At 39.3% G+C, this 25,438-nt stretch overlaps 1 protein-coding gene across 7 annotated transcripts in view; it reads left to right on the forward strand.

Annotated features, from left to right (window-relative positions):
* The window catches only part of PRKAG2 (protein kinase AMP-activated non-catalytic subunit gamma 2), a 210,675-nt gene extending 185,508 nt beyond the window's left edge, over positions 1-25,167 (forward strand). For all 7 annotated transcript variants that reach the window (XM_039705326.1, XM_039705336.1, XM_039705353.1 and 4 more), the window contains 10 exons: positions 9,217-9,298; positions 10,763-10,821; positions 12,247-12,292; positions 12,968-13,022; positions 14,828-14,954; positions 15,655-15,820; positions 16,096-16,133; positions 19,047-19,193; positions 21,443-21,536; positions 24,052-25,167. In XM_039705326.1, the coding sequence (XP_039561260.1) occupies positions 9,217-9,298; positions 10,763-10,821; positions 12,247-12,292; positions 12,968-13,022; positions 14,828-14,954; positions 15,655-15,820; positions 16,096-16,133; positions 19,047-19,193; positions 21,443-21,536; positions 24,052-24,083 (846 nt within the window). In that variant the 3' untranslated portion in view covers positions 24,084-25,167. The remainder of the gene's footprint in view (positions 1-9,216; positions 9,299-10,762; positions 10,822-12,246; positions 12,293-12,967; positions 13,023-14,827; positions 14,955-15,654; positions 15,821-16,095; positions 16,134-19,046; positions 19,194-21,442; positions 21,537-24,051) is intronic.
* Positions 25,168-25,438: the final 271 nt, after the last annotated feature.

Consider the following 25,438-nt stretch of genomic DNA (forward strand, 5'->3'; position numbering starts at 1 on the left):
CCATGCTGAACCTGGAAGTGGCAGATGTTGCCTGGGAAAATGCTTGCTGGCACAGATTTCTTGATTTAGACTGACAGTGGACTGTTGTTTCACCTTTTCAGTTTATTAATACTTATTTGCTCCTCATAAATATTTATGGAATCCTGTTGAGCTTCATGGCTATGCCTTTCCCTGCCTGTGACCCACGAGTGCTCCTTGTTTGTGACAAGCTGCTGCCTTTGGCTTTTCCCAGGGAAGATACTGTCTTTGCTTGGCACACATGAAAGCAATTTCATAAAGTCTGATCTGACCAGGAAGAGAGTCAGCAGACAATTAGGTGTTATGAGCTTTCCTGTGAAGTCTGGAAATTTGACTCTGTGAATGACGGGGAAATTGGGCAAGTTGCAACAACGTACAGCTCACAGTGGGTAAACTTTCTCATCTTTTACACATCTCCTGAGATGTAAACAGGAAGATAAACCCTTCACAGCCCCTAGGAGGTATTAGGGAGGTTGTCCCTTGAAGGGCTGCTCTAAGCATTAACTTACTGTTCTTCATTCTAATTATGCTAAAAATAAATGGCTCTGGTTTGTCTTTATGATAGACTTTAGGAAATCACTGAGCTGAATTCAGATTTATTGGTCACCATTTGTGTCTTCAGCACACCTTGTGAGCACTGCCATTTGTTGTGTAGATGATCAGGGGGAAGGAGGGGACACCCAGGGCTGCCTTTCCTTTCTTTTCCTTGGTTTTGACCTGTATCAGGTACATACAGTGACACAGCAATCTGATCTTTTCCTTTGATGGTAAACAAAACAGTTCCTGTATTAACTAAAAGGTGAATGAAATATAACACTTTGTTGACATTCTGTCTGCCAGGCTACTTTGTCTAACATCATCTAATGTGATTTCAATTTTTCCTTGTTGTTGCATGCATCTGGTTTTTTTAGAAGCCAATACCTTCCCCCCCTGAACTGTATTAGCATTTTTTAAGGAAATGCCTCTTACCTAGCTTACAGCAATCTCTGGAGCTTAACTCCAAAAGCTTTCTTAAGGCCAGATTTTTGTCTGACCTTGAAAGAAATGTATTAATTTGTTGTGGCTTTGCCCAGACTACACAAAGATGAGAAGGATTAGCTTGTTTTCTAGCACAGAGCAATTAACCCTTGAAGAGGAGTGTGGAAGGTGAGTGTTAGGTGGGGACTTCTCTGCTTTGTATCAAGCAGCAATCTGCAGTACCAAGAATGAACTGCTAGCAAATGTAGTGGCTGTGTCTTGTGGGGTTTGCATAAGCTCTCTTTGGGTCAAAAGCTCTGCCTAATCTTTGACTAAATTTTAGTCATACCTGTTACAAGTAAATTTGGGTTTTAATAATAAAACTTACATAGCTTTTGCTCGCCATGACCTTGAAACTGTTTTTAAAGCATTTGTCCAGCACTACTTCATAAACTAATAAAAGTCATGTTTATATGGAAACAGTTATCAGAATAGGCTTTCAGAATCATAAAGACTCTTCCCTTTTATTTCCTTCTGTATGCAGAAGAAATCTTTGCATGACTCGGTTAAATTATTTAACCTTTCTGTTTAATGAAATTACCTACATTGTTAATGGAGCAGATGTTGTTATCACCAATGTAGGCTTTTGTCAGAACCTGTCACTCTAGTAAGAGCTCAAATAATTTTCCACTACATAACTAAAAAAACATTCTGGAAACTTCTTCAGTGATTTGACAAGCTGGCAGTAAGTACACCTTGTAACTTCTACAGAGCATGCAATGGATTCAACATTAGAAGAATGGAAGAGGATTTATATTTCTCTTCCTTGGGCTGCCTCTATTCAGTAAATGGATTTATTATTCTGATTCTCTCCAGGTCATTCTTGACTGGGGTGTTGCCTCTCTCCACGGTAATGAGATAAATCAGGCTTCCAGGAATAATGCTCCAGGATGGTTTGCTCCCAGAGCCACAGAGCAGACTCTGGGTCTGCTGTCACACAGCTTTACAAAGGGACTGACTGTCTGTTCCCTAGCTGGCTTTGAGGTTTCTCCCTGATGAAGCTGCTGCTGTCTGCATTTCTGAGGAGTGTGAATACCCCTCCTTGCTTGCCCTGCCCACAGAACTGTAAGAGAATCATCTAATTTAGCTTCTAACCAGCATGTGGGCTGAGGCAGTGGAGCAGCCACATAAAAGCTCCTTCATTGAGATCAGGCTGGAATCAGTAGCATAATATGGGAAAACTTGTGTTTTTTCAGAGCTTCTCCTGTTGCTGGTATATAAGCATAGGAATTTAATTCCTGCAGCTCTCAAAATCCATAGGAAGCATTCATTTGTGGATCTTGGAGGAATGTTAGTGTCACTTAAACAGAAATTTCTGTAGAGGGTGTAGGTATGGTGTTTATGCTTGGCTGAGTGAAAGTTACATATCATTCTTCCTGCCTTCTCTGCCCCATCACCACTTTCTGGATAAGATCTTAATCTGTGATGAAGGAACTTCTGTGCCCTTCCCCATGCAGCTGATCCCACTGGCTCTGCCTGTCAGATTTACCTGATGTTCCCTCTTGGCCCATTGGGGTGTGAAATCTGACAGCAGAAAGCTCCAGTTTGGGCACAGTGACACAGAGCATCAGTGCAGGACTTGGTTTGGTGCCTTTGGCTGGACTGGGACCTTTCCACGGGCACGTGGTGTGTGGAGGAATTCTGCATGTGGACAGGGAACCTGCTCCCAGGGGAGAAATCTATAATATGTGCATAGTTTTAACTTGAGGATAAGACTCTACCTGTTACTTCTGGGGTTTGGCTTGGCCCTGAAGGGTATTAAACCATCACATCTTACATTTTGCTCAGCTATGGTGATAAATGCATGATCTACCCAGGAGTGCTCCCTTTCCATCACCTGCAAAAGATAAAGGAATTTTGATCTGGTTTCATAAAAGCTTTCCAAAATTCAGCCTGACTTAGAGAACCTGATTGTGAATGTTTATTGGTTGGGGTTTTTCAGATGTTGAGGCAAGTGTAGCTGCCCAGTTAATAACAAGTTCATCCAGTGTTTCTGCAATCTACTTGGTGAGGTAAAGGAGGAAATTCTACTTGATGTGGTCCAAGAGTGCTTGTCCCTTGATGAAAGTCTTTATTGTCCTTAGGCATCCTCTTTGTTTGACAGCATAATCCTTTGAGGAGGAAATGCTTCTAACAAATTCACAGACCAAAGAAAAAAATAATTGGAAAATGAATTTGAATGCAGCAGTCGCAATGCTGAGATGGTTGGTTGTGTTCATCATACTGGTTTAGTCTCTTCAGACAAATCAGTTTGTAAAAACACTGAATTATATAAATGCACCAGAAGAGAGATTTTAAACTTTTCAAAATAGCTCCTTTGCAGGACTGTAATTCTCTGTGACTTGAAAAGATATCTGGATTGGGCATCACAACTTCATTTGAAGGGGGAAAAAAAGGAATTGTGAGTTAAATATGCCTGCAATATGAATAAGCAATGTGAATTGCTTCAAAGTGAAAGTGCCCCATGGAATTGGAGAATATTTAGCTTGTACTGCTTTTGTATTATCAGGATGGTGATTGTGGGATCTGGGGATGAATGCAAGAGTATTCCAGCTTAGCTCATAGGAAGAAGTCCTTTGAAGGTGATGCCAACAGCAAGGAAGGGGAAGGCTGTCCAAAGAGCTCTGTGGCAAAGTTGTATTTTCAACTTAGTAATATGTTGAATAGTAATGTTCCCAAATAATATTTCATGAATTTTGTTCAGGTGGCAGCCTCATGCAGAGGAAGCACTGCTTGAAATCCTGGCAATGTGAGGGAGCAGCAGGGGAGATGTGTTACACACCTGTCTTATGGAGCAAGACCTTCAGCTTTTCCTGCAGAGGTTTTTTCTTTTTCCTCTCTTGGAGACTTGCTAAGATTTGGGCAGCCAGAGAACTTGCCATGCTTAAAGAAGCACAGTCCTGTTTATGTTTGGCTAGAAACTGTTGCCTCATTCAGGAGTCTTGGCTCACAAACACACTTGAACCAAGGGAGTAAAGTGTGGGTTGCCCAGGTTTTATGCTGTACAAAGGTTGCAGCAGAGCCCTGATGATTTTCCTGTTACAACAGAGACCTGTGTGTCTTCCTGCTTGGTAAGAACTATTGAAATGAGAGTGTTTGGCCTCTTAAGAAGGAATTCTCAGAGTAAGTTTTTTTTCCACCTTCGTGTTTTTAACAGTGGCTGTCTGGAGTGACTTGGCCACATTTGCTCATGTTGTGGAGATAGAGATAATGCTGTTTTCCTTTGAAATTATAAAACTTTTCCCCCTTTGCAAGGAGAAGCAATTGAGAAGCCACTCCATGCTTTGGTACTTAAAATGTGTGATGAGTGTATTGGTGTAGAAATCCAACCTTCTCCTTTAGTTCTCCAGCTGGTCTTACCAAGTCTGCTCAGACTGGATGTCTTCCTCTTGTAAATTCCTTTGAACTGTATGTCAGACTTTGTACTTTGTTATGCTAGGAAGGGTGGTTGTTTCTCAGGGACTGCTTGAAAGATTTGGGTTTGATACTGTGGTCTGCATGTGTATTTTTGGAGGTATTTGTCCTCTCTAGTTTTGTACTCCTTAAAAATAGTTGAGAATAAAAATAAGCTGGGAATTTGTCAACTTAACTAGTGAAAATGATGAATGTTCTACATCACCTTAGAACATCCATCCATCAGGAATCAGAGATTATAAAAATGTCAGGGATCAGCTGGGTCTGGTACTGCTTTTATGGGAGCTCTGTGCCAAAGTTTGTAAGAAGGAGCTTCTTCCTTTCTATTCTGATCTGATAAAATAGACATTTTCTGTGGTTACATCAGGGGCTTTCCAGGCTAGTGGCTGATGCTGGCTTATCCAGTGAAACAGAGAAACATTTGTCATCCTGCCTTTTGATGGCAGCCACACCACAGAAGTTCTGGCAGATCTTTGAATGCTGTCCATGCTACTGGACAAGGATTTGCATCATCCTCTTGCTTGGTGCTGGCATATCTGAAGGTGTTCCCTAGCTTTGTTTCTTACTTCTGCCACCTCTGAGTGAATTCTGTCACAAGGCAGTGGTGCTGAGTTGTGTTTTTCAGCTCAGTAGGATTCTCTGCTCAGCTCTGACCCTTTAGCACCAGGAACTGTGACAGCTCTTTTCTCACAACCATTTGTCAAGGACAGGAGTCTTTTTGCAAGGCAAATGAAGTTGAATATTTCAACAGCAGTCACCCTGCTTGCCTTATGGGGCAGTCCTGGAAGACAAGTCTGAATTACTGGTTACTTATGGACATGGTTACAGTTTCCATAACACAGTGTTAGGTAAAACAAACGTGAGTGTTGTACAAACACTGACTTTTTGGAAATGAGCTCATCCTCAGTTTTCCTTTCAGGTGGGTTCCCTCATTCACAGATGTTTACTGGGGAGAGCATTTCTGTAAGGGTTTGTAAAATCCCTGGTATCTGGTAAGAAGGAGTGTCCCTTTCAGTGTTTCCCAGCAGTGAGGAAAAATTTATTCTGCAGCCTGGTGAAATCTTCTACCACTGTTCTTGATTTCACTGCCCAGTAATCCAGCTATTTTAGGAGCTCACTAACTGTAAGGGATGAGGTTTTCCAAACATTCTATCTGGAAAAGAGGACTTTTATGTCTGGGTCTCTTTCTTTTTTGGTAATGACTGTTGTATTGGAGGAGGCTTTGTCCTCCTTCAGACTTGCAGTGGAAATGCTTGAATGGCGTGCAGAAACAGTGACCTCCAGAGGCTGTGTCTAACCTAAATTAATCTGTTCTTTATTCAGCATATTCCCAGTGTAATGAGTTCCTGTAGTAAGAAAAGCTTGTTCCTCTTGTGCTCAGTGCAGTGGAATAGCAGCTGTTGTTGGGGTGATCTGTGATATATCTGGATTTAGCTGCTGTGTTCTTTTGCTGAAATGTGACTCTTCTACGTAAAGGGCAGATTCTTGGAGAAGGCAGTCACACAAAGTAGGATTGCTCTTCTAATTGTAAATGTCTAGACATCTTAGTGGGGGGGAGATGGCATCTGTGGGATACAGCTTAATCCCTCTGGAAGGCTGGTGAGTTGTGCCCCAGTTGACAGTGAATACGCAAGGTCAGGGTAAATGTCAGAACAGCCACTAAATTTGGGTGGATAAGTCCCCTTTTTAGGGGCTCATTGTGTGTGTTAGGGCATGGTTGATGAGAACAAAAGTGTTTTGTTTAAAGAGTGTGTGTACATGGTGTTGAACAACAACAATCTGCGGGCTCTGGCTGCTGAACAATGGGTTTGTGAAGGTCAGGCCAGTCCAGCACTGTGGGGTCAAGAATTAACAACGCTGCTGGAGGTCCAAAGATGGGACATGGTGGAGATCTTCAAAGGCTGCTAACTATGTATCATCAGAAAGCAAGGTCCTTGGGGGTATTTTCTGCATGACCATCACTGAAACATCAAAAAGTGCTGGACAGAAGCCCAGCTCCACACCCCTGTGTTTGGCTGGCCACCAAGCTGTACTTTGGGCAACTGAAATTGGTCAACCACAGAAACTGCAGGGAAGTGTGAGTGGATGAGTATCTGTTTTCACTAGCAAGCAGTTTTAGCAAATAAGAATTAGGATGGGTTTTTGCTTTGTAATTACCTTACTTAAATAAGAGACAAGTATTAACAGTAAGAACTGATGGCATTATTACTTTATTTAAAAGGTGACCATGTAACACTTTCTACAATACAACTGAAGGCAACAATAGCAGTGTCACTTGAGCTGTGGTCTAGGAGGACAGCCCAGGGGATTAAGCATTTCTTTATTAAATTTTGGTGATTTATTGCATCAAATGTTTCATATTCTAGTGCTTAAGCTAAAATCCTTGTCTTTTATGAAGGATTTAATTCTGAACTGTCTTAGTAGCTGTATCTGTTCAGCAAATTGTATCTGTTCAGATTTTCCAAAATGTGTCTTTTAAAGCTAGACAAGATGGCACCTAACTGAAGATTCTTGTGATTCTTAGGGCAAATAACCTGAAAGTAAATCAAACAGCAGGATCAGGGCAAGAACTTATCCTTTGAAGAATCCTTTCTTTTCCTTCTGGATTGTCTACAAGCTCAGCATCTTGAGTAGTACATCTTTGGAACTCTCTCTCTTGAAGTGTCTTTTCTGAATCTAAAATATGACCTCAGCCTTGCTGTCTCACCCATCTGAGCATGGTGCTGGCTGGTGTTCTTTGCTGCTGCTGTGTCTGGGAAAGGAGTAGCAGGAATTTGGGGACTGCCTGAAGTGCTGTAGTTGGCTTTCTACACATTTTCTGCCAGGGGCATGCTTCTCTTCCAGGTTATCAATTACAGGGTTTGTAAACTTGCTGGAGGAGTTGTGTTGCATGATTGCTACCTGGGAGAAAGCTATTTCCCCCTGGTCTCTGATTGCTACCTGGGAGAAAGCTATTTCCCCCTGGTCTCTGGAACAGGTTAGCTGTTCCCTTCTGGCTCTGATCCAGCCTTGAACATCTTTTTCTCTTGTGAAAGACTGGGGACATGAGCTGACAGTGATTGTGACCTTGTGTGATGGCTCAGGGTTTCAGGCTGTGTGAGGTCCTTTCCCCTTTTTTTGATGAAGAATGGTTAGAACTTTGTTCTGGTCTGTGTGAACTCATATCTGTCTTGTATCTGCTCCCCAAATAGCTCCCTGCTTTTGCTGCACTAACTCAGAGTGTGATGCTGTTATGTGGGAACACTTCCTGTAACTTGCCTGGGGGGTTTCTCTGTGGTTTCAGTCTTCCTCATGAGTTAGGGTGCTCCTGTGGTGGATTTGGTAATGTTTATTTAGGCTGACTCCTTCTTGTTTCAGCAGGGTGGCTGAACACCTCTGGCACCTTTCTGTTTAACCATTTTCTAGATAAACCCTGTGGATTTAGTCTTACTTGATGCTCCTGTGGTGGATTTGGTAATATTTATTTAGGCTGACTCCTTGTTTCAGCAGGGTGGCTGAACACCTCTGGCACCTTTCTGTTTAACCATTTTCTAGATAAACCCTGTGGATTTAGTCTTACTTGTTGCCCTGGGGTTTTGATGTTGTTTTTCCCCCTGTGGCTTCTTCAGTTTCACAGCAGTTAAGGGATGATGGCTGATGGTTATTCCTGTTCATTGGTGATATGGGATCCCCAAAGTCAGGATCTGCCTTGTGCTGATGCCTGGAGGGTGGATTTGCTTCTCATGGTCAGGGAGGAGGCAGTCAGGCTGCATAGGTGTAGCAAGAAATGCAGATCACTGCCTACATTCTTCCTTGCCACTGCTTTATTGGCTGCTGATTCCATTGACTGTGAAGCCCTTTTATTCCTGTTAATGTGAAGTAGAGAAGATCCCTTGGCACATAATTTAAAGTAGACCTTTCAGATACTGATGTGAAATCATAATCTGTTCAGATTGCAGTCATCCAGCAATTGCAATTCTGTGTTATTTGGACCAAGGAAAAAATTCATGGATACAGAAATAAAGACTTGGTTGTGTCCTGATTTTGTGTCAGGTCAAGACATGAACAAGAACCATGATTTCTGTATTGTGTTTTCCATAGGAAGATTATTTAGGGGTGTGGGCAGGCCAGGAAGGATGTCATACTCCAGCACATCACCAGATCAGGATTTTGGGGTCCACCAGTACCTGAGTCCTTCATTTTCAGAGAACCAGAGTCCACAGGGAAGTGTTTCTTTCCAGAATGACACCATGACCTTGTAACCTCTGATTCTGGAGAGAAATAATTAATGAAAAATTGAAGTGCTTGGTTGATTTCTTTAGCAGCAAAACAGGCCAGATAATTCTTTCAACTTTCAGTCATATTTACAATAATCTAACTTATTAAAAAAATTTATAAATCAGGTGTCTAAAAGCTGTAGGAGACGTGGAACTGTTGTTGTTTCACTCTCATTGTTTTTAACAACTTGCTGCAGTAAACATTGATTAGAATGTAGCATAGTCTTCATGTGTTAAATGGAAGGCCCTCTCTAGTTTATGGATATATCAGAAGCTTTAATTTAGAATATCCACAAAATAAAAACAGATCTGGTTTTGCTAAGCTTTTTCTAGCTTTTAAGCCATTTTAAAAGTTAAAGGCTGAAGGTTTTTGTTTGGTTTCTGTTCTGTTTTGAATGCCAGCTACCTGTTATACTGCTTTTGGGTTTTTTTCCTGGTGAAAGGGAAATCTTCTTCTGTTGTGTCTGGTATGCTAAATCAAGGCAAAAATTTGGGTTTTTTTTTTTTTCAGGTAAAGAAAGCCTTTTTTGCCTTGGTGGCAAACGGTGTGAGAGCAGCTCCACTGTGGGAGAGTAAAAAACAGAGTTTTGTAGGTAAGTAGTTCTGATGTTATTCAGGATTGCTTGAATTTCCAAAGTGCTTTATTGTTCCAGAAGGTGACCTGAGCCTGGCCATCACATAACATCCTGGAGAAATATTGGCAAATTGAGAAACTTGAGAAAATCATGATGCTTCTTTTAGGTCCCATCCTTCTGAAATTCAGTCTCTAATATTTGCATTTCGCTGTATATTTAAAAATTAAAGCAATGGTCACAGAAAGGAAAATCTGAAAACAGGAACTATAAAGAGAATAATTTAATATTCCAGTATCCTGATATAAGTGCAGTAGGAGGCTGTCTCTGCCTGGTGCAGTGAGGATCTCTAAAACCAGAACTGAAGCTACAGAGATGTCCCATGTTGGGTGAAAAACATTAGATCTGTGTACTGCTTTTTAAAAATCATGTCATTAATTACCACAACAATAATACTCCAAAACTAGATCTCTCTTTCAGTTAGAAAATGGGGTCACAGTGGCAGTGACAAATAGAATTATATGTATTTCTTGTGACCTGGGACGTTGAGGATTCCTGGAAATTAATGGTAGATACTTAATGAAGCATTTGTTAAAATACTTCATATCCAAGTGGGGAGGAGCAGTCTTGTAATACGCCATAGGAGTGCTGTGTTTTTTATTTTAATTGGATTTAATTTCATGTTCTGTCTGTAACTAAGCTCTACTGGTTTTAAGCTGAACTCCAGATTAATTTTTCCCTTCCCCATTTCTTAGTTTCTTCAGTTTAGATGTAAGAGTAGTAAACAGTGGAGCAATTGCATCTTCTCAAATCTAGAACTTGAAAGCTCAAAAAAGATTAATATTATCAGGTAACTAAACTAATCATCAATATTGTATTACATAGCTTGGTGTTGGTGCTTAAAATATATATATAGAGACAATGGATGTGCTATTTTTTTCTTTTGAAAAGTCACATTTCCATACAGGCATTGAAGATTACCATGGAAATGATTGAATGAAGTTCTGTAATAAGTAATAGTCAAGAAAAATGTATTATACTGTTCCTTCATTTGAGTCTAGGAGTCTGCCTGACTTGGCAAGTACATAATGAGAATGTGTCTTATTCAAAAAGAAAATGAAAGGCAAGAATAATTCTCCGACTTTGAAAGATGTTCTAAACCCCCTCTTTTCCTTCCATGCTTTTGGGGGTGGATGTGGTCTCAATTTGAGGGGTTTTGGAGTCAGGTTGAAAGTGAGGAGAGGCACATGGGTTATAATATTGAATATTACTTAGGATGTGTTTTTATTCTGAAGCACTGTGTCCATGTGAAAGTGAATAGACATGGTTTTGAAATCCTACTGTTAAATAGTCCAATACCAGTAGTATTTTACATGGATTTAACATTTATCATGTTATATATTGTGAATATAAATTGAGAAAATAGCTGAAAGTTCTATATGTTAAGTATATATCTAAGACTTTTTTTTGTATCACTTGTTACAGGAATGTTAACAATTACAGATTTCATTAACATACTGCATAGATACTATAAGTCTCCTATGGTAAGTATGATGTTAAGCTATGATTTGATCATTTGCCATACAGTACAGAGACTGATATAGCAAACTGAAAGGTTTATGATGATTGTCATTATTATTTAAGTCTTTGCATGGTAACATACAGAGGCTTGGATGCTGTAAAAAATACTGTTCTTGGAGTGATGGTATAGAATAAACAAGTTAAACTAGTTAAATATATGCAAATATTTTAGTTACATGGCTGAATTGCACAATCAGTTGGAGATCTGTTGACTTCAATTAACTGTAATTTGAAATTCCCATTGGCAGTCAGTTGATGAAATTCTCTAGCTTGCATGTTCATACAAACATTTACATCCCTTTCTTGCTCCTGTCAAATCACAATTCCCCCCCTACCAATTAAAACATATGTACTATGTTTTACTAGCTAAAAAATCAAGAACAGTTGGATGGAGCAGACATGTGATGTATTTGCCTTCTCAAAGCTCACGTTGCTTTTTAAAATTGATAATGAAATTCTCATCAGATGCCAGTGGTGTTGTGCCCTGTCCTTTCTTCATGTTAAATAATTCTTTTTTTCTCCCTGGGGATTGACAAGGAGTGGGGGGAGGAACAAATTAAAAGTGCTTGTGCACTGGTAACTTCTTTAAAATTGTTTCTGTGTTGTAATCACCCTCAGCATCAATATTACTGGTTTTCCATGGGACTTTGCCTGATGAGACTCATTTACATTGTCTAAGGTCCTGTTCACAGCTTCTGCTTAAGCTGGCAGCAGTAAATAGGAGAAGCTGAGGAGGCACAGTATCTGACTTAAGTGACTGATGCAGTCTTCTGTAAGAAAAATAAATAAATGAATGTTCCATCAGGAAATGCTCTAGTTTTAATAGGTGAAATTATGCAGAAAATATAATTCTTAAAGTTTTTTAGTCACTCTTCCTGAAAGCATCAGGACATAGAGCAGGAAGCACATTGCTCTACTCCTGTGCTAGACAATGTCCACCACTGAGTGATGAGGAACAGCCAGGTAGTTTCTCCCTAAAAGAAGTGCTCTTGGTTGTTAGTGATCAGCTAACTTTATTCTGTTGGCATTAAGAAATCAGGTGATCAGGGTAAGCTTTTTACTGGTGTGGGTGTGTGAGGAATCCCCCCAGGGTTTAACCTGGATGGTTGTTTGAAGGTGGTAAAATTACTGAGGTGATGTCTCTGAGTGCAGAAAATACCTGGGCCAGTAAAAGGCTTTCCTGTCCCCTGAAATGATGAATGCAGAATTGTACTCTGCATTAGGGGCAGGATTGCACCCTTTTTCATTGTTACAAGAAATGTTGTCTTGGACTGTTCTTGCTCTGTTAGATTTTTGTCAGTGAAAGAATATTATTCAGATGTTTACAGTGTTATTCATGGATTTAAAATGAAATTACTTCAATTTGAATTTCCATCTACTCATTGTAGGTTCAGATTTATGAATTGGAGGAGCACAAGATAGAAACCTGGAGGGGTAAGAATATTTACTACTTGGTTGATAATTTACTAGGTTCTGATGTTTTTCAGTATAATGGATTTTGAATTCATCGTAGACTTCTCTCCACATATTTTTTTTAATGAAAATGGAAATAGTAAAAGCTTCTCTTTTGGCTCTATTCCTTATTTTTGTGCCTGAAACAGCTGTGGGCTGGTGATGTGGGCTGTGTGACAATTTGCCCCTCGTTCATGGCTCTCTAAGAAAGGAAAGAAGCCAGTGGAGTGAGGCATGTGTGGAGTGGGAATGAACAGAGCTGTGCCCGAGTGAGCTGCACACTGCAGCCAGAAATTCCTGCCAAATTCTGGGTGTGACCAGAGGTGCTGAATGCAGGGAGGCAGCTCCATGTAAAAAGCAGTGTGTCTCCCATGGAATGATACATGGAGGTGTCTGTGTGCAGCACACACAGAACCAGGAGTAAAGGATTATTTGTTGTAATTGCAGTGACCTCTGCTGGTATCAAGCTTAGTCCTGCTTTTAAATTTTATGTCTTTTTTATGTCAATATAGAGCACTGTGCATAAATGGTAGAATAACTAACTGTAAATTGCTGTCTGCCACTTAATTTTGTATGAATGAATTCATGAAATGCTTTCATAAAAAAGCTGATGTTTTCGTTTGAAGTGGTAACAGTCTATTAATTTTCTAACCACAGAGCTTTATTTACAAGAGACTTTTAAACCTTTAGTGAACATCTCCCCAGATGCAAGGTAGGATTTCACTGTTCACTCTGCTTAACTTGAAATAAACTAACGCTGTCTCAACTCTGATTTTAATGTAAGAAGAAGCAATTTGTCTCTTTATATGTAAGAAGAAACAATTTGTTTTGTAAACTACAGTACAATAAAGAAAGATTGTATTTTAATATAATCAAGAAGGGGTGAGAGCTTTTTTTATTGTGAGTGAAGACTTCTTTGATTATCCTAAGAAGGGAATTTTAAATTGAACTTTTGTGGTTTATCAGCATAACTGTTCTGGTAAATGAGCTAGACATGGGTCAGAATTAAAATACAATGCAGGCAATAGGATGACCCTTCAAGTTAGCCTGCAGGTCATCTTTATTTCATGAAAATCAAAAAATTTAGATCCCTTCAGCTGTCTTGTTCTCAGCAGTCACAGTAATTGGAAACTTAAAGCCCTTTTCAAGGGAAGTAACTTTCCTTAACTGAAGGAAAGACAACATCTCTCTGGTTTGTTCTGCTCTACTGTAAGGCTCTGTTTCTTAAAATATAAATGACTGCCCTTTTCTCCTTGATGGATGTTGAAATAAATAGTTTTTAAACTGTCATTATGCCTTATTTACTAAATAACTTCAGAGGGAGATTTAGTTGATCACTTAAGTCTTGAGAACTACTGAATTGCTGAACTGGAGGGTGAAGTTGTGGTTCTTGCTTTCAGTTTGTGGAGCAGGATTCTTTGTGCCCTGGTGAAAGAGCTCCAGTGATTACACTGAAGTAATGATATGCAGTACCTCAGTGGAATTGCCATTTAGTCATGAATAAATCATTCCATTCAGTCATGAGGGATGTATTTTGAATGGTGGCAGGTTGCAAATAATATTATTAAGACAAAATAGCCATAATTGATTTCAGTCAGAGTGTAGCACAAGCAGCTTTGCCATAAAGAAAATGCAGTAAAACTTTTATAAAAGGTTACAGCAAGTCAGCTGCAGACCTGATCCAGGGATGGGTTCTGGGGCAGTCAGACAGCACTTGGGAATTGTTAAACACTCACCCCAGGAGTGGGATCTGCAGCAGTGGGGGAATCCTGGCTCTGTGTACATTAAATGGGGCTGTTTCATCCCTGTGATGGACCCAGAACACACAGCTTGTCCATGGGAGGAAGCCTGCTTCAAAAAGTGGGTGTTTGTCAGAGCTTTACCAACTTTTTTACTTGCTAATTTATTGCAGTTGCTGGTCATCTGCTTTATCATGGTCTTAATACACCATGGGAAAAAATAAAAGTGTCACTTGCAAGAAGAGCAGACTTGCACAGGTTGGAGTGTTGCTAAATCCTAGTCTGCAGTGCATGGGAATGTTTTAGATCTCCTAAGGATAATTTTTGCCACTCCCCAGTGATAATTCAGTGAAATTATTAGATAATTGTTCAGGGTTGGGATTCATTGAGTGCAGGAACTCCATTTTTCACAGTTGATCTCTTAACAGAAAGGCCCATTCTGAGTGCAGGGGTGCTGCAAGCACAGCACTTGCTGGAAAAACAATTTACACTTGTCAAGAAATTTTTTTTCTATACTTTATACCACAAAATGAACTTGCATGACATTTTCTTAATGGATTTAGATTTCCATGAGCAGATAGTTGTTCATGTATTGCAAAGCAAAAAGCTGCAAAAGTTAATTTGAAATGCTTCAGCTTCTGTTTTTTATAGCATTAAAGATAATGCAATTAATTACCACATATACTTCATGTGGGTTTATAAATGTGTACATATATATATCACTTGGATTTACTTGTTGTTAGCTAGAATTCATTAAATAAAATGTTTTTCTCCTCAGCCTTTTTGATGCTGTATATTCGTTGATCAAAAACAAAATCCACAGATTGCCAGTTATAGATCCAGTCAGTGGAAATGCACTTTATATACTTACCCATAAAAGAATCCTCAAGTTCCTCCAGCTTTTTGTAAGTATTTAAAGCTATGCTGTGCTTAACTGATTTTTTCCCACAGTAGACATGTGATATAATTAAGTAATTAAAGTCTTAGTGCAGAAATTTCATAATGAATTTCCAAATTCATTGTGTCTTTGTGTATCTTTAATTGGTAACAGGAAAATTAAGGCTTGCTATAAGGCCTGTATTTTACCTTTACTTTGTTCTACTCCTTTAAAGAAACCTAAACACCAAGGACTTGTCTATTGGTGTAATTTGCTGTTGTTTCTGGAACATCTCCTCAACTTCAGGAGTTTGTTTACATGAAAAGAAAAATGAATTGTCTCCCAGAGATGAGATTGTCATAACTCTGTAGTAATGTTAGTCACAGCAATGAACAGGAGGCCAAACAAAGCAACAAGAGTTCAAAGCAACAATATTCAGATTAATGTTTTCTATCTTCTCCCTCCAGTTTTAGTGGGAATGACATAGCTTTTAGTGGTGTGTAACTGCAGAAAAAAATGGAGCAAAAATCCTAGTTACATTGTCTTAATTTAGAGCTTTGAACAGTTATTTAATGTCTTGGTTTCAGTTCAAAGCAGAAATTCCTTAGGTTGTGTGGGTTTTGTATTAATGTGGTGTCAGGAAACTGCAGTGACCTGTAAGCATCACTTGGAGTCTGCAGAAGGATGGGTGAATGTCGGTGTAAATCCATTCCTTCTGACTCCCCTAGATGTCAGAGATGCCAAAGCCTGCCTTTATGAAGAAGAATCTGGATGAACTTGGAATAGGAACTTATCACAACATTGCCTTCATACATCCAGACACTCCTATCATTAAAGCCTTGAATATATTCGTAGAGCGAAGGATATCGGCATTGCCTGTGGTGGATGAGTCAGGTGGGTACAGAAGGGTGGGAGGGAAAACACAAGAAAAAGTAAAAAAAAATTAAAAATTCATAGGGGAAGAAAGGGAATATAAAGAAACACTTATGCACAATGTAGGTTGATGGGCTTGATCAAATTTTATTATTTGATAGGTTGTTTGGGTTGGGTTTTTTTCAGTCTTTCCTTCTTGACCTATCATTTCTTTCTTGGTGATGAAAGCAGGTAGCAAGAAAACTGATACTGTATTTTAAGCACTTTATTAACTTTTGTTTTTCTTTTCTTTTCAGGAAAAGTTGTAGATATTTATTCCAAATTTGATGTAATAGTAAGTATATCTCAAATTATATTAAATATTTTATATGTAGTAAGCATTTGCAAATTAATTTGTTAATACGACAGTTTTATTTTGTTCCTTTGGCTGTAATTAACAAACTGAATGAAAGAGATCCGATTCACCCTGCACATAATTTTTTTATTACTACTTTTATTTAAGTTATCCTTGGTAGTGCTATTTGCACACAGGCTTTTATTGCTCTGGATGTTGCCCAAAGTAAGATCTGGCTGGGCATCATCCAGAGGAGGGGGTCAAGGCTGGATCTTTGCCAAGAGGTGTTAGAACACTGAACAGTCTTCCCAGAGAGGTGGGCAGTGCCCCAGGGCTGTCAGTGCTCAAGAGGCACTTGGGCAGTGCCCTGAGTAAAGTGTCTCAGCTTTTGTTCCTCCCTGGGTGCCAGGCACTTGGACCAGGTGATCTCTGTAGGTCCCTCACAGCTGAACTGTTCTTTCTTGTTGGTTTCTATTTTTGAGTGAGGATTTCCTTTCTCCAGCTGCTGCCACTCCAGTCTGTTCTCAAAGAGAATGCAGATTTCTCTTTGCAGTCTGAGTAGTTTGTACAGCTTGACCTCAGTGATGTAAAAACTACCTGGCCCATTCTTTTGTGTCTCTGACTCCAGAGTCTTGCATCTGTATTCCTTCTGCTTTAGATCTAATCCAGGATTTCCCTCAAGATTCCAGTTGCATACTCAGATTCATGCCATGATTTACCAGCCTCTAAGCCTTTTCTAGTCTCATGGCTTTCAGAAACTTGAAAAATATATATATATATATATCTTTTTATCCCTAGACCCTCCCAGCTGTGTGCACCTGCTTCCTAATGGCAGCATCTGACAACTACTTTATTTTCTAGAGGTTTCACTGCCCAGGTTGCCACCAACCAGCTGCACTAGTGAAGATTCCAGCTGTTTGAAACACTGCCTAGGAGGCATTCAGTTAAATGGAGAATAGTCCCAAGTGGAAATACTTTAAGCTTATAAAGATCTCTGGCTGCAAACATAGTTCTTAATACTGAAAATTCTGTGATGTCACTGCTCTTGCCTGTCATTTCTAGGCATTTGTCTTCTTATTTAGGATTCTTACTGTGTAAGATCCTGTTCTGCCATAAAAGCTTGTCAGGGAGTAGGCAATAGCTGCAGAGAGAATGGCCTGGTGTATCAAAGACAATTAAATTTCCCAGTTGGTGGGTTCTGTGTTTCAGTTTCTTTTGTAACTGTGTTAGATTTTGAGGCAGGACATGTTTCTTTCATTTCCCATTCTTCTTCAGAAAGACACCAAAAAGAGGGTTCCTTATGTTTTTCATTTCTTTTTTCATTTTAAGTGATGAGGCAGAAAATTGGATTTTTATAGATGTTGGATCTGGGAAAAAATATGTATTGGGAATTGGATAAACACTCCAAGCCACAAAAATATAATTTTTGGGATATAATTGTTGGCACACAGCTAACATGGGAAAGAGTTAGGGCATCTATTGATTTGGGTTATAATTGGGGTTTTCCTCACATGTCCTAGTTTGCTTATTAAGTTTCTAAATAAATCTAAATTCTAAATAAGAATCTACAAGATTCTATTCTTAAAAGATAATCACCTTTGAGCTTCCAGATTTCATCAGGCTGCTTCAACCTGATCTTCAGCTTTAAAAAAAAGGAAAAAAAAAGTAATCTGAAGTGTATGGATCTGATCTTCCAATAAACATAGAATTTCCAAGATGGTGATTTTTAACTTTTAACCATGTGGCTAATATCCTTGCTTGGTGGTTGAAGCTATGCAGCTGGCTAAGTTGATAGATTTCTTTCATTTTAAGAGTTCTAAATTAAATTTTAGGTTCTTGACTGGGGAAACCTGGGAATGGAATGATGTATAGGGATAGCTTTATATTGCACCAGTTATTGTGTGTAGGGTGACTTCAGTTTGCAGAAGCTTTTTATGTCCTCTCAACGTCCTTCATTAGGACCTGGTTAAATTAATTAACTAAAATTGTTTTTATCTTCATGATCACCTTGAACCTGTCTTGTCACGTTTGGTGTAATTCAATCAAAAAACTTGACCCAAGTATCTTCTAGCCAAAAATTAATTGAATTTTGTAGCTTGGTCCAGTGCTTTCATCTAAAAGCTCTCTTTGTTCTTCCTTCAGTGCCTCAGCAGCAGAATCAGTAGGGCCAGGGTGTGCCAACACTACTAAAATACCACAATGGTCTCACCTACAGAAAGCTTTTGCAGGTCTGGACAGAGTCCTCTCACTGCAGGCATGATCCTGTTCTTAGAATGAAAGTGAAAAATGTCAGCTTTCAAATTCTTTTAACCTCTTCCTTTTAGTGCTGGGGGTGGGGTTTCATTGTTATTGTTCTCACAGTACTTATTAAAATCCACCCAGATTGTCATTGAATGGCAGCACCAGCTGAGTCCAGGAGAGGGAGTGTGAGCCCACAAATTAGGAAGGTGAAGAATGAATTTGCTCTCCACTTAGCTCTCAGCCACTGACATCTACTCTGTGGGTGGTGTTCAGAACAGTGTCTTCCCCAGCCCTATGAAAGACAAACAACAAAAAATGGTATATTCTGGTGGTGTGAAATCTGAAGAGCTTCACCTTTACATTTAAAAGCAGGGTGAGTGACACCAAGCCAAAGATGAGCTACAAAGCAAGATTTTCACTGGCCTAATGCAGATCCCCAGTTTTATCAATTTACCAGGGTGTCAGGTGGTGTTCAGCATCATTGTGCTTGACAGCTCCCAGATCTGAAGCTGAAGAGCATCTGCTTTGTTTAATGTGTTACTTGGAATGGACTCAGCTTACACCAGAAATGCCTGTCTGCTTGATGCCAAAATATTTACTTTATGGAGTGCTTTGTTACTAAACACTGAGCTGTCTGACGTGGCCTGGGTTTGTTTTCTTTTTTTTTTTCAGAATCTTGCTGCTGAAAAAACGTATAATAACTTAGATATCACAGTGACACAAGCCCTACAGCACCGCTCTCAGTATTTTGAAGGTGTTGTGAAGTGTAGTATGCTGGAAACACTGGAGACCATTGTGGATAGAATAGTGAAGGCTGAGGTGAGTCCCTGCATTATAAGTTACAATTTGTCTTATGAAACTGATAAACAGTACAAATTTATCCTCTTTAAGTTGTTTTGATAACTTGGTAAAAGTATTTTTGATAATTATGTTTTAATTATATTTAATATAATATTTATAATATTAAATATTTTTAATTATCCAATTACTTTTTAATAACTATAATGATTAATATTTAACTCAGTCTGCTGTATAGACTCAGGTTTTAGATGCTTATAGGGATGTGCAAAATATTTCACAGTATACCCATATAATATTTATAATATTAAATATTTTAATTATCTAATTACTTTTTAATAATTATAATGATTAATATTCAACTCAGTCTGCTGTATAGACTCAGGTTTTAGATGCTTATAGGGATGTGCAAAATATTTCACAGTATACCTCTAATGATATTCAGTTATTTGCATTTCTGTTTTATGACATTAGCTAAACTGAATGCAAAGCTTTCCCGGGTTTCTTTTAAGTCTTGTCATAAGTTTTGCAAACAAATCGTTTGTTAAACTCACAGTTTATAGCTTGGCTCAGGAAATGTATTGGGTGCAAGTTGTTTTGATGCATGATGGAATCCTGCTCTGCTCTCATAGAAATGCAGTCAAACAGGGCCATAAAGTAAATTCTTGTGAAGAAGCCTTCACTAACTGCTCTTGCAAATTTTTATCTCTGTGCTGTCCATTCTTTTGGTGCTATTTATCTTGTTTATAAGTACTGGGAGCTTCCTTACATGCAGAGGTGAATGAGTTTGTAGGCCTTCCTCCCCTGTAAGGCTTCTCTGCAGAAGAAAATCAATATTCCCAGTTTCAGTGGTCTCTGAGGTGTGATCAGCTCCATTTTGATGCTTTAACGTCATCAGTTACAAGATTTATTTATTTTTAGGGTTGTAACCAGGCATGCACTTGATAAGAGGAAAACTTCCACTTTGTTAAGAAGCCCCGAGAACCTCATTAGGCAATTTCTACTTGTAGCTTTCAGCATTTGCTTGAGCTTCCTCCTGAATGGAATAATTTTAGCATTCCTGATACACAGATTTCAAACTTGGATTATTTTATTACTATCTTAAGAAGCTTTAGACATTTGTGTTTTAGAAACAACTCCTACCCTCTCGTTCAGTCTAAACACAGTGAGCTTACATGTAAAAATGAGTCAGTCAAAACTACTACACAGCTATTTTTAGCTGCCAGACAACTGCTTGATCTTACAAGCAATTAAGCAAATGAAACATTGTCCATTTTTCTTGAATTCATTACACTGAGAGAGGAATAAAATTATTAAATATGTGCAAGTGCAGAAACAAGTAAACCTATTTAAAATATCACCAGCATAGCTTTGTCAAGAATACAATATTTTCTCTCAACTTCATAGTGAAGAGAGATAATTCACTTGGGTAAAAGTAAAGATGTAGTGGGCTCTGAACTTAAGCCACACAAAACCAGGGAAGTGTCTGTCCTTTCTCAGCTTGCTCTGGCCAATAAGCCTCAGGATACAGGAGTACCCATCTAATTTCCCTGCAGTTAGCACAAAGGTTTTGTGGTGTAAAATGTTCCTTAGAAGAGGTTTGTAAGGATAATATCATTGTTTGAAAATATGGTGTTACTGTTGGTAAATCCTTCTCCCAAGTTGTGTCCTTGTGTTTATTTGCATAGATAAATTTAATCTTTTTTCTGTCTTAAACAGTCTGTTTAAAACAAATTGTTTTAAAACCAATCTGGCACTCACTTTCCATTGTGTATCCCTGTAAGAAAAATTAAAACCAACTCAGAGGTGTCAAAATACAAAAAGTCTTAGTGTTGTGTCTCTCTGCTGAGGAAATTAGGAAGTATTTTTCAGCAGGAATCCTCATTTTATTACTGTATGTAATTTTTGGAGCTGGGCAGGGGCTGCAGCTTGGGGAAAAGTGTTTGATGTGAGTGCCACATTTTGAGAGCAGAAGGATTTTCAAGACCTAAATCTTGACTTACCTGTCACTTCACATCAGATTCTGTTGCCAGTCAGCCAGCTGTGTGCCTTTTAAACATTCACTATTTTCATTTATGTAGGGCAAGCACGTTTGTGTTTCTGTGAGAGAATTGCTATTCCTGGCATTTTGAACCATTTTGGGTTGTTTTTTCCTACTTGTCTTCACTCTGCTTTACTTTGGGGGTTTTGTTTGTTTCTTTGTTTGTTTTTCTTTGCTTTGCCTACTTGAAATCAGGTAAATATATCTGAGGCTCTTCTCCTGCTGGCAGGTTCATCGTTTGGTGGTGGTGAATGAAGCTGATAGCATTGTGGGTATCATCTCCCTTTCTGACATCCTACAGGCTCTGGTACTCACACCTGCAGGTATGGATCTGCCCTTGCCATGGTGCTGTGCACACCCTGCTGGCTTTCAGTTATTTCACAGTGATAAATGTCTGATTTTCAGCTTTTCTGACTGATTATAGTTCTTAAATACACAAGGAATTTCAAAAAAAGCTGACAGAATATGAACTGTCAGTCACTGAGGGGGGCATGCAGAAGCTTCATGAATGTCTCTGCTGTTCATATATCTTTTCTAGGGGAAAAATAAAGTCTTGATTAATATTTTAAGTGGATGAAGCTGAATGTATAGACAACATCTACAGCAGGGCACCTTCTGAGTTTCTGTGCTCTGGCCAAGTGTGGTCACAGCTGTGTTTTCCACTAAAAAATCACTTTTTGGAGGTTTGCTGCTGTCCAGCTATGCTTGGCTGGCACAGCTTAAGTCAGAGATGGAACCTCAGCCCACCAGAACTCTTCCAGTATAAAACTGCCTTGTGATCAGGCTAAATCTCTAGTGATCAATCTAAACATGACCAGGTTTCTTTTAACAAAAGGATCCAGCAGTAGGTTTATTTCTGCTATTTTTATCTTTGTTGTGAGGGTTTGGTTTGGCTGGGTTTAGTTTGGTTTTGGTTTTAAGTTTTGCCCAATTTCTTAACCTGCTTTATGTTCTTAATTGTAACTTCACTTTGACCTTATAAATTACTCCAGTGTCACAAGAACTAAAGCAAAACCCTGTTTTGGCTCTGTGAGGAAGGCAGAATGTCTGGAGGATTATTGCTATTTTGCCTCAAGAAAAAAAATCAGACAAATAGAGCCAGGTACATACTTCAGAAAAACTCAAAAAAGTCAATATGTGAGCTTAACTGAAATCTCTTACCTGCCCTGATAGATAACATAATTACATAAAAGTGGTTTTTTTCCTCTGTAGACTTCAAAAAAAAAGTAATGTACCTTGTTTAAATAGAAATATTTCTGTTCTGAAGAGAAGCAGTCAGCCTTACTGCTGGAGGTGTTGTGTCAGTACATCTGGTTCCTTTTAATGATCTGGAAGAGCAAGAGCAGAGCAAGGAACCCAGAGAAATCTCTGAGAAATCAGCCCAGGGGTCTGGGTCCGATGGAATCCTTGCCTGGAGAAAAAGAGGGAGCTGTAAAGACAAGCAGCCAGTCTTGGCAGGGGAGGGAGTTTCATCCATGACTGGAGGGTAGCAGGATCCCAGGAGAGCAGATTTTAGTGCCAGTGGTGCAAAGTTCAGACAGAAAAGCTGCATTTGGATGCTGACAAACCAAGAGCTTTGTTGTGCTGGAGTCACATGCACACCTCTGCTGGGACTCTGAGCTGAGCTAAAAGTGCTCTGGGATTATTGCAAAGGGAAATTCCTGCTCCCACTCTGGGGCAGCACCATGCTCTGAGGTCCCTGAGCTGCTCTAACTCACTGAGCCAGCAAAAAAGCTGCAGTTTAATCAGCCTGGCACAGTGAACCTGCCCACAGAACAGTCTGGTACTGAGGACAGGGGTTAGAGCAACAGGGAGGGCAGGGCTGTGCCACTGGAAGAGAGGAGGTGAGGGAAGGTTTTTTGGGGAGCAGTTAGGCATCAGGTTGCATTTCCACGGGCAACTGCCCAATTTTAGACTAGAATTTGTCTCATGCAGGGAGGATGTCTGCCACGCAAGTCTGATTTGTAGAGTATGAAGTGTGACTTTGCTCCTAAGAACATCAGATAAATCACTTGTCCAGTTCTCCTCACAGATGGAAAGGAAAATTTATTGACTGGCAGGAATTAAGACCAGCCTGTGTTTGGGAAAAAATTAACAGTTGTCATGTGAAAACATTTAATGAATCTTTCAGTGTTTGATAATACATTACAAGTAGCAACTCCAGGTTTCTGGCAAGAGATTCTTATTCTGTGGAGCTGGATGCTGAATCAAGCTCACCGTAGGGTTCAGTCATTGCCCAGCATGTTTGAGTATCTGGAGAAGAGGTGAGATGCTGCACAGTCCTGCTGGACATGTCTCTCAGATCCCTGCTGTAAGCAAAATCTCCCTCTGAGCCAGGAAAAATGGGTCCATCAACAAAGTGTAGTTAAACTAAATTCTTACATTGTTTGTGCTCAAGCAGGACTCATTTTCTGGGGGCTGTTAGGATGATAAAATTCTTACATCGTTTGTGCTCAAGCAGGACTCATTTTCTGGGGGCTGTTAGGATGATTAAGCTTGGCTCTAAGCTGAGGGACAGGTTTGGGCTGTGGGTTTTTAGTTAGGAGTTTTTAAACAAATATTTTTTTATGTGCTGGGGAAAATCTTCAAAGGCATTTGGAGTAACTTCCCAGAAGGGTTACTTAAACTTAGCAATAAAATTAAAGCAGTGATGGTCTCGAGCCTCTCTCGCTCTGTCTCACGTTGGCATTTAGCAATCCTGGAGTTTATTCTCCGTAAATGTTGCATTTAGGGGTGTGATTTTGGTAATGTGATCAGGGAAAGTTGCAGCAATTGGAATGAGCTGCTCCTGTTTTGTGTGGCCAAGGAAATGACAGCTGCTTTCCTCTTCTGTTCCAGGTGCCAAACAGAAGGAGAACGAGAGCGAATGACTGCTGTGAATGTGAACATTTGTAGGAGAACTTGAACAGAGTTTCTGGGTCGTTTGTCTCAAGAGCAGTGACTGCAGTGGACCAGAGCAGGATGGTTGAGAATGTGTTTTGGGACTTAGTGATGGATGATGAGTCTCTTCCCCCCAGTGATGTCGCAAAAAAAGCAGCATGACAAAAGCTTATGTTAAAATGTAGGCTCGTATTTCAAAACATGTCTTCGAAACATTTGCTGGAAGACTTCACATGATGTCCTTCATTAAAATGCACTGTATTCTGAAACTTCTTCATTTTGTATTTGACAGAAGTCACTGGTCAGCAATGGATATATGTGGCATAAGGCAAGTGTATGGCATATTCATATCATAGTGCCTTATGTCAAAATACAGCAATATGTCATCACTGTTGCCCATCACTGTCAAAGGAAGTGTTGTGCTAAACGAGACACTGTATTTGAATGTGAAAGTCTTTAAACCTAAAACCAAATCAGTTTCAGTTCTCATTAGATTTGTCATAAAAGCTGTAATTTGGGTATCGGTAGACTTCTTTAAAACTTCAATGACAGTTTTGTGTTCAATGTTGCATTCTGAACTGAAATGTAAAACAAGACTGATTTAAAAACAGCTTTATTTATTTTTACTTTCATGACAATTTTTTACACATCTTTGGTGGATAGCTAAAATTTCACCATATCCATTAATAAACTGTTGATTGTTATACAAACAAGTGGGAGATTTTTCTCATTATTTAAAACTTTGGAGTTGCAGAAGCTGTGCCCTGTTCACCAGTCTGTTACTTGAGCTGAAGATTTCGGAAGCATGGATTGAAAGTGCTCTGTCCTGTCATACACAGGCACCACGGAGGAAATGAGGTGCCAGAGGACAATATTTTCACCTGTATTAAAGTGTAAAATGATGTTTGTACAACAAAAACCCGAAACTTTTTATTGTATATGATTTGTACAGAAGCGGAGGAGTGAGGAAAGCTGTGGGGTATTTGCTGATGTAAATGTACTGTAAAGTTTGAAGATGAGACTTTTATAATTGTAGATTCTTGTAGATGGAAGAAATTAAACCCTACAACATCAGTTTGGTTTTAGCAGTTCGTGCCAAGTTCTTTCGCATGTATGAATGTACATGCATTGGGGTTAGTGCAAACCCAGGAGCATTCTTATTTTCATCTGAATTTAAAGGTGGCTTATGCTGATGGAATACTGTAGTTAGAACTTCTGTACTGTGTTTCCAGCCTGAATACTGCACTGGAATAATGCAGGAAAGGGATACAATATTTTTTCATTTATAAACATGGAGGTAAGAGGTGAACAGTTTTCAGTTTGCTTATAAAATGTAAATATAATA

This window comes from Passer montanus, unplaced genomic scaffold, assembly GCF_014805655.1.
Source record: "Passer montanus isolate IOZ18808 unplaced genomic scaffold, ASM1480565v1 scaffold10, whole genome shotgun sequence".
Lineage (NCBI taxonomy): Eukaryota > Metazoa > Chordata > Aves > Passeriformes > Passeridae > Passer > Passer montanus.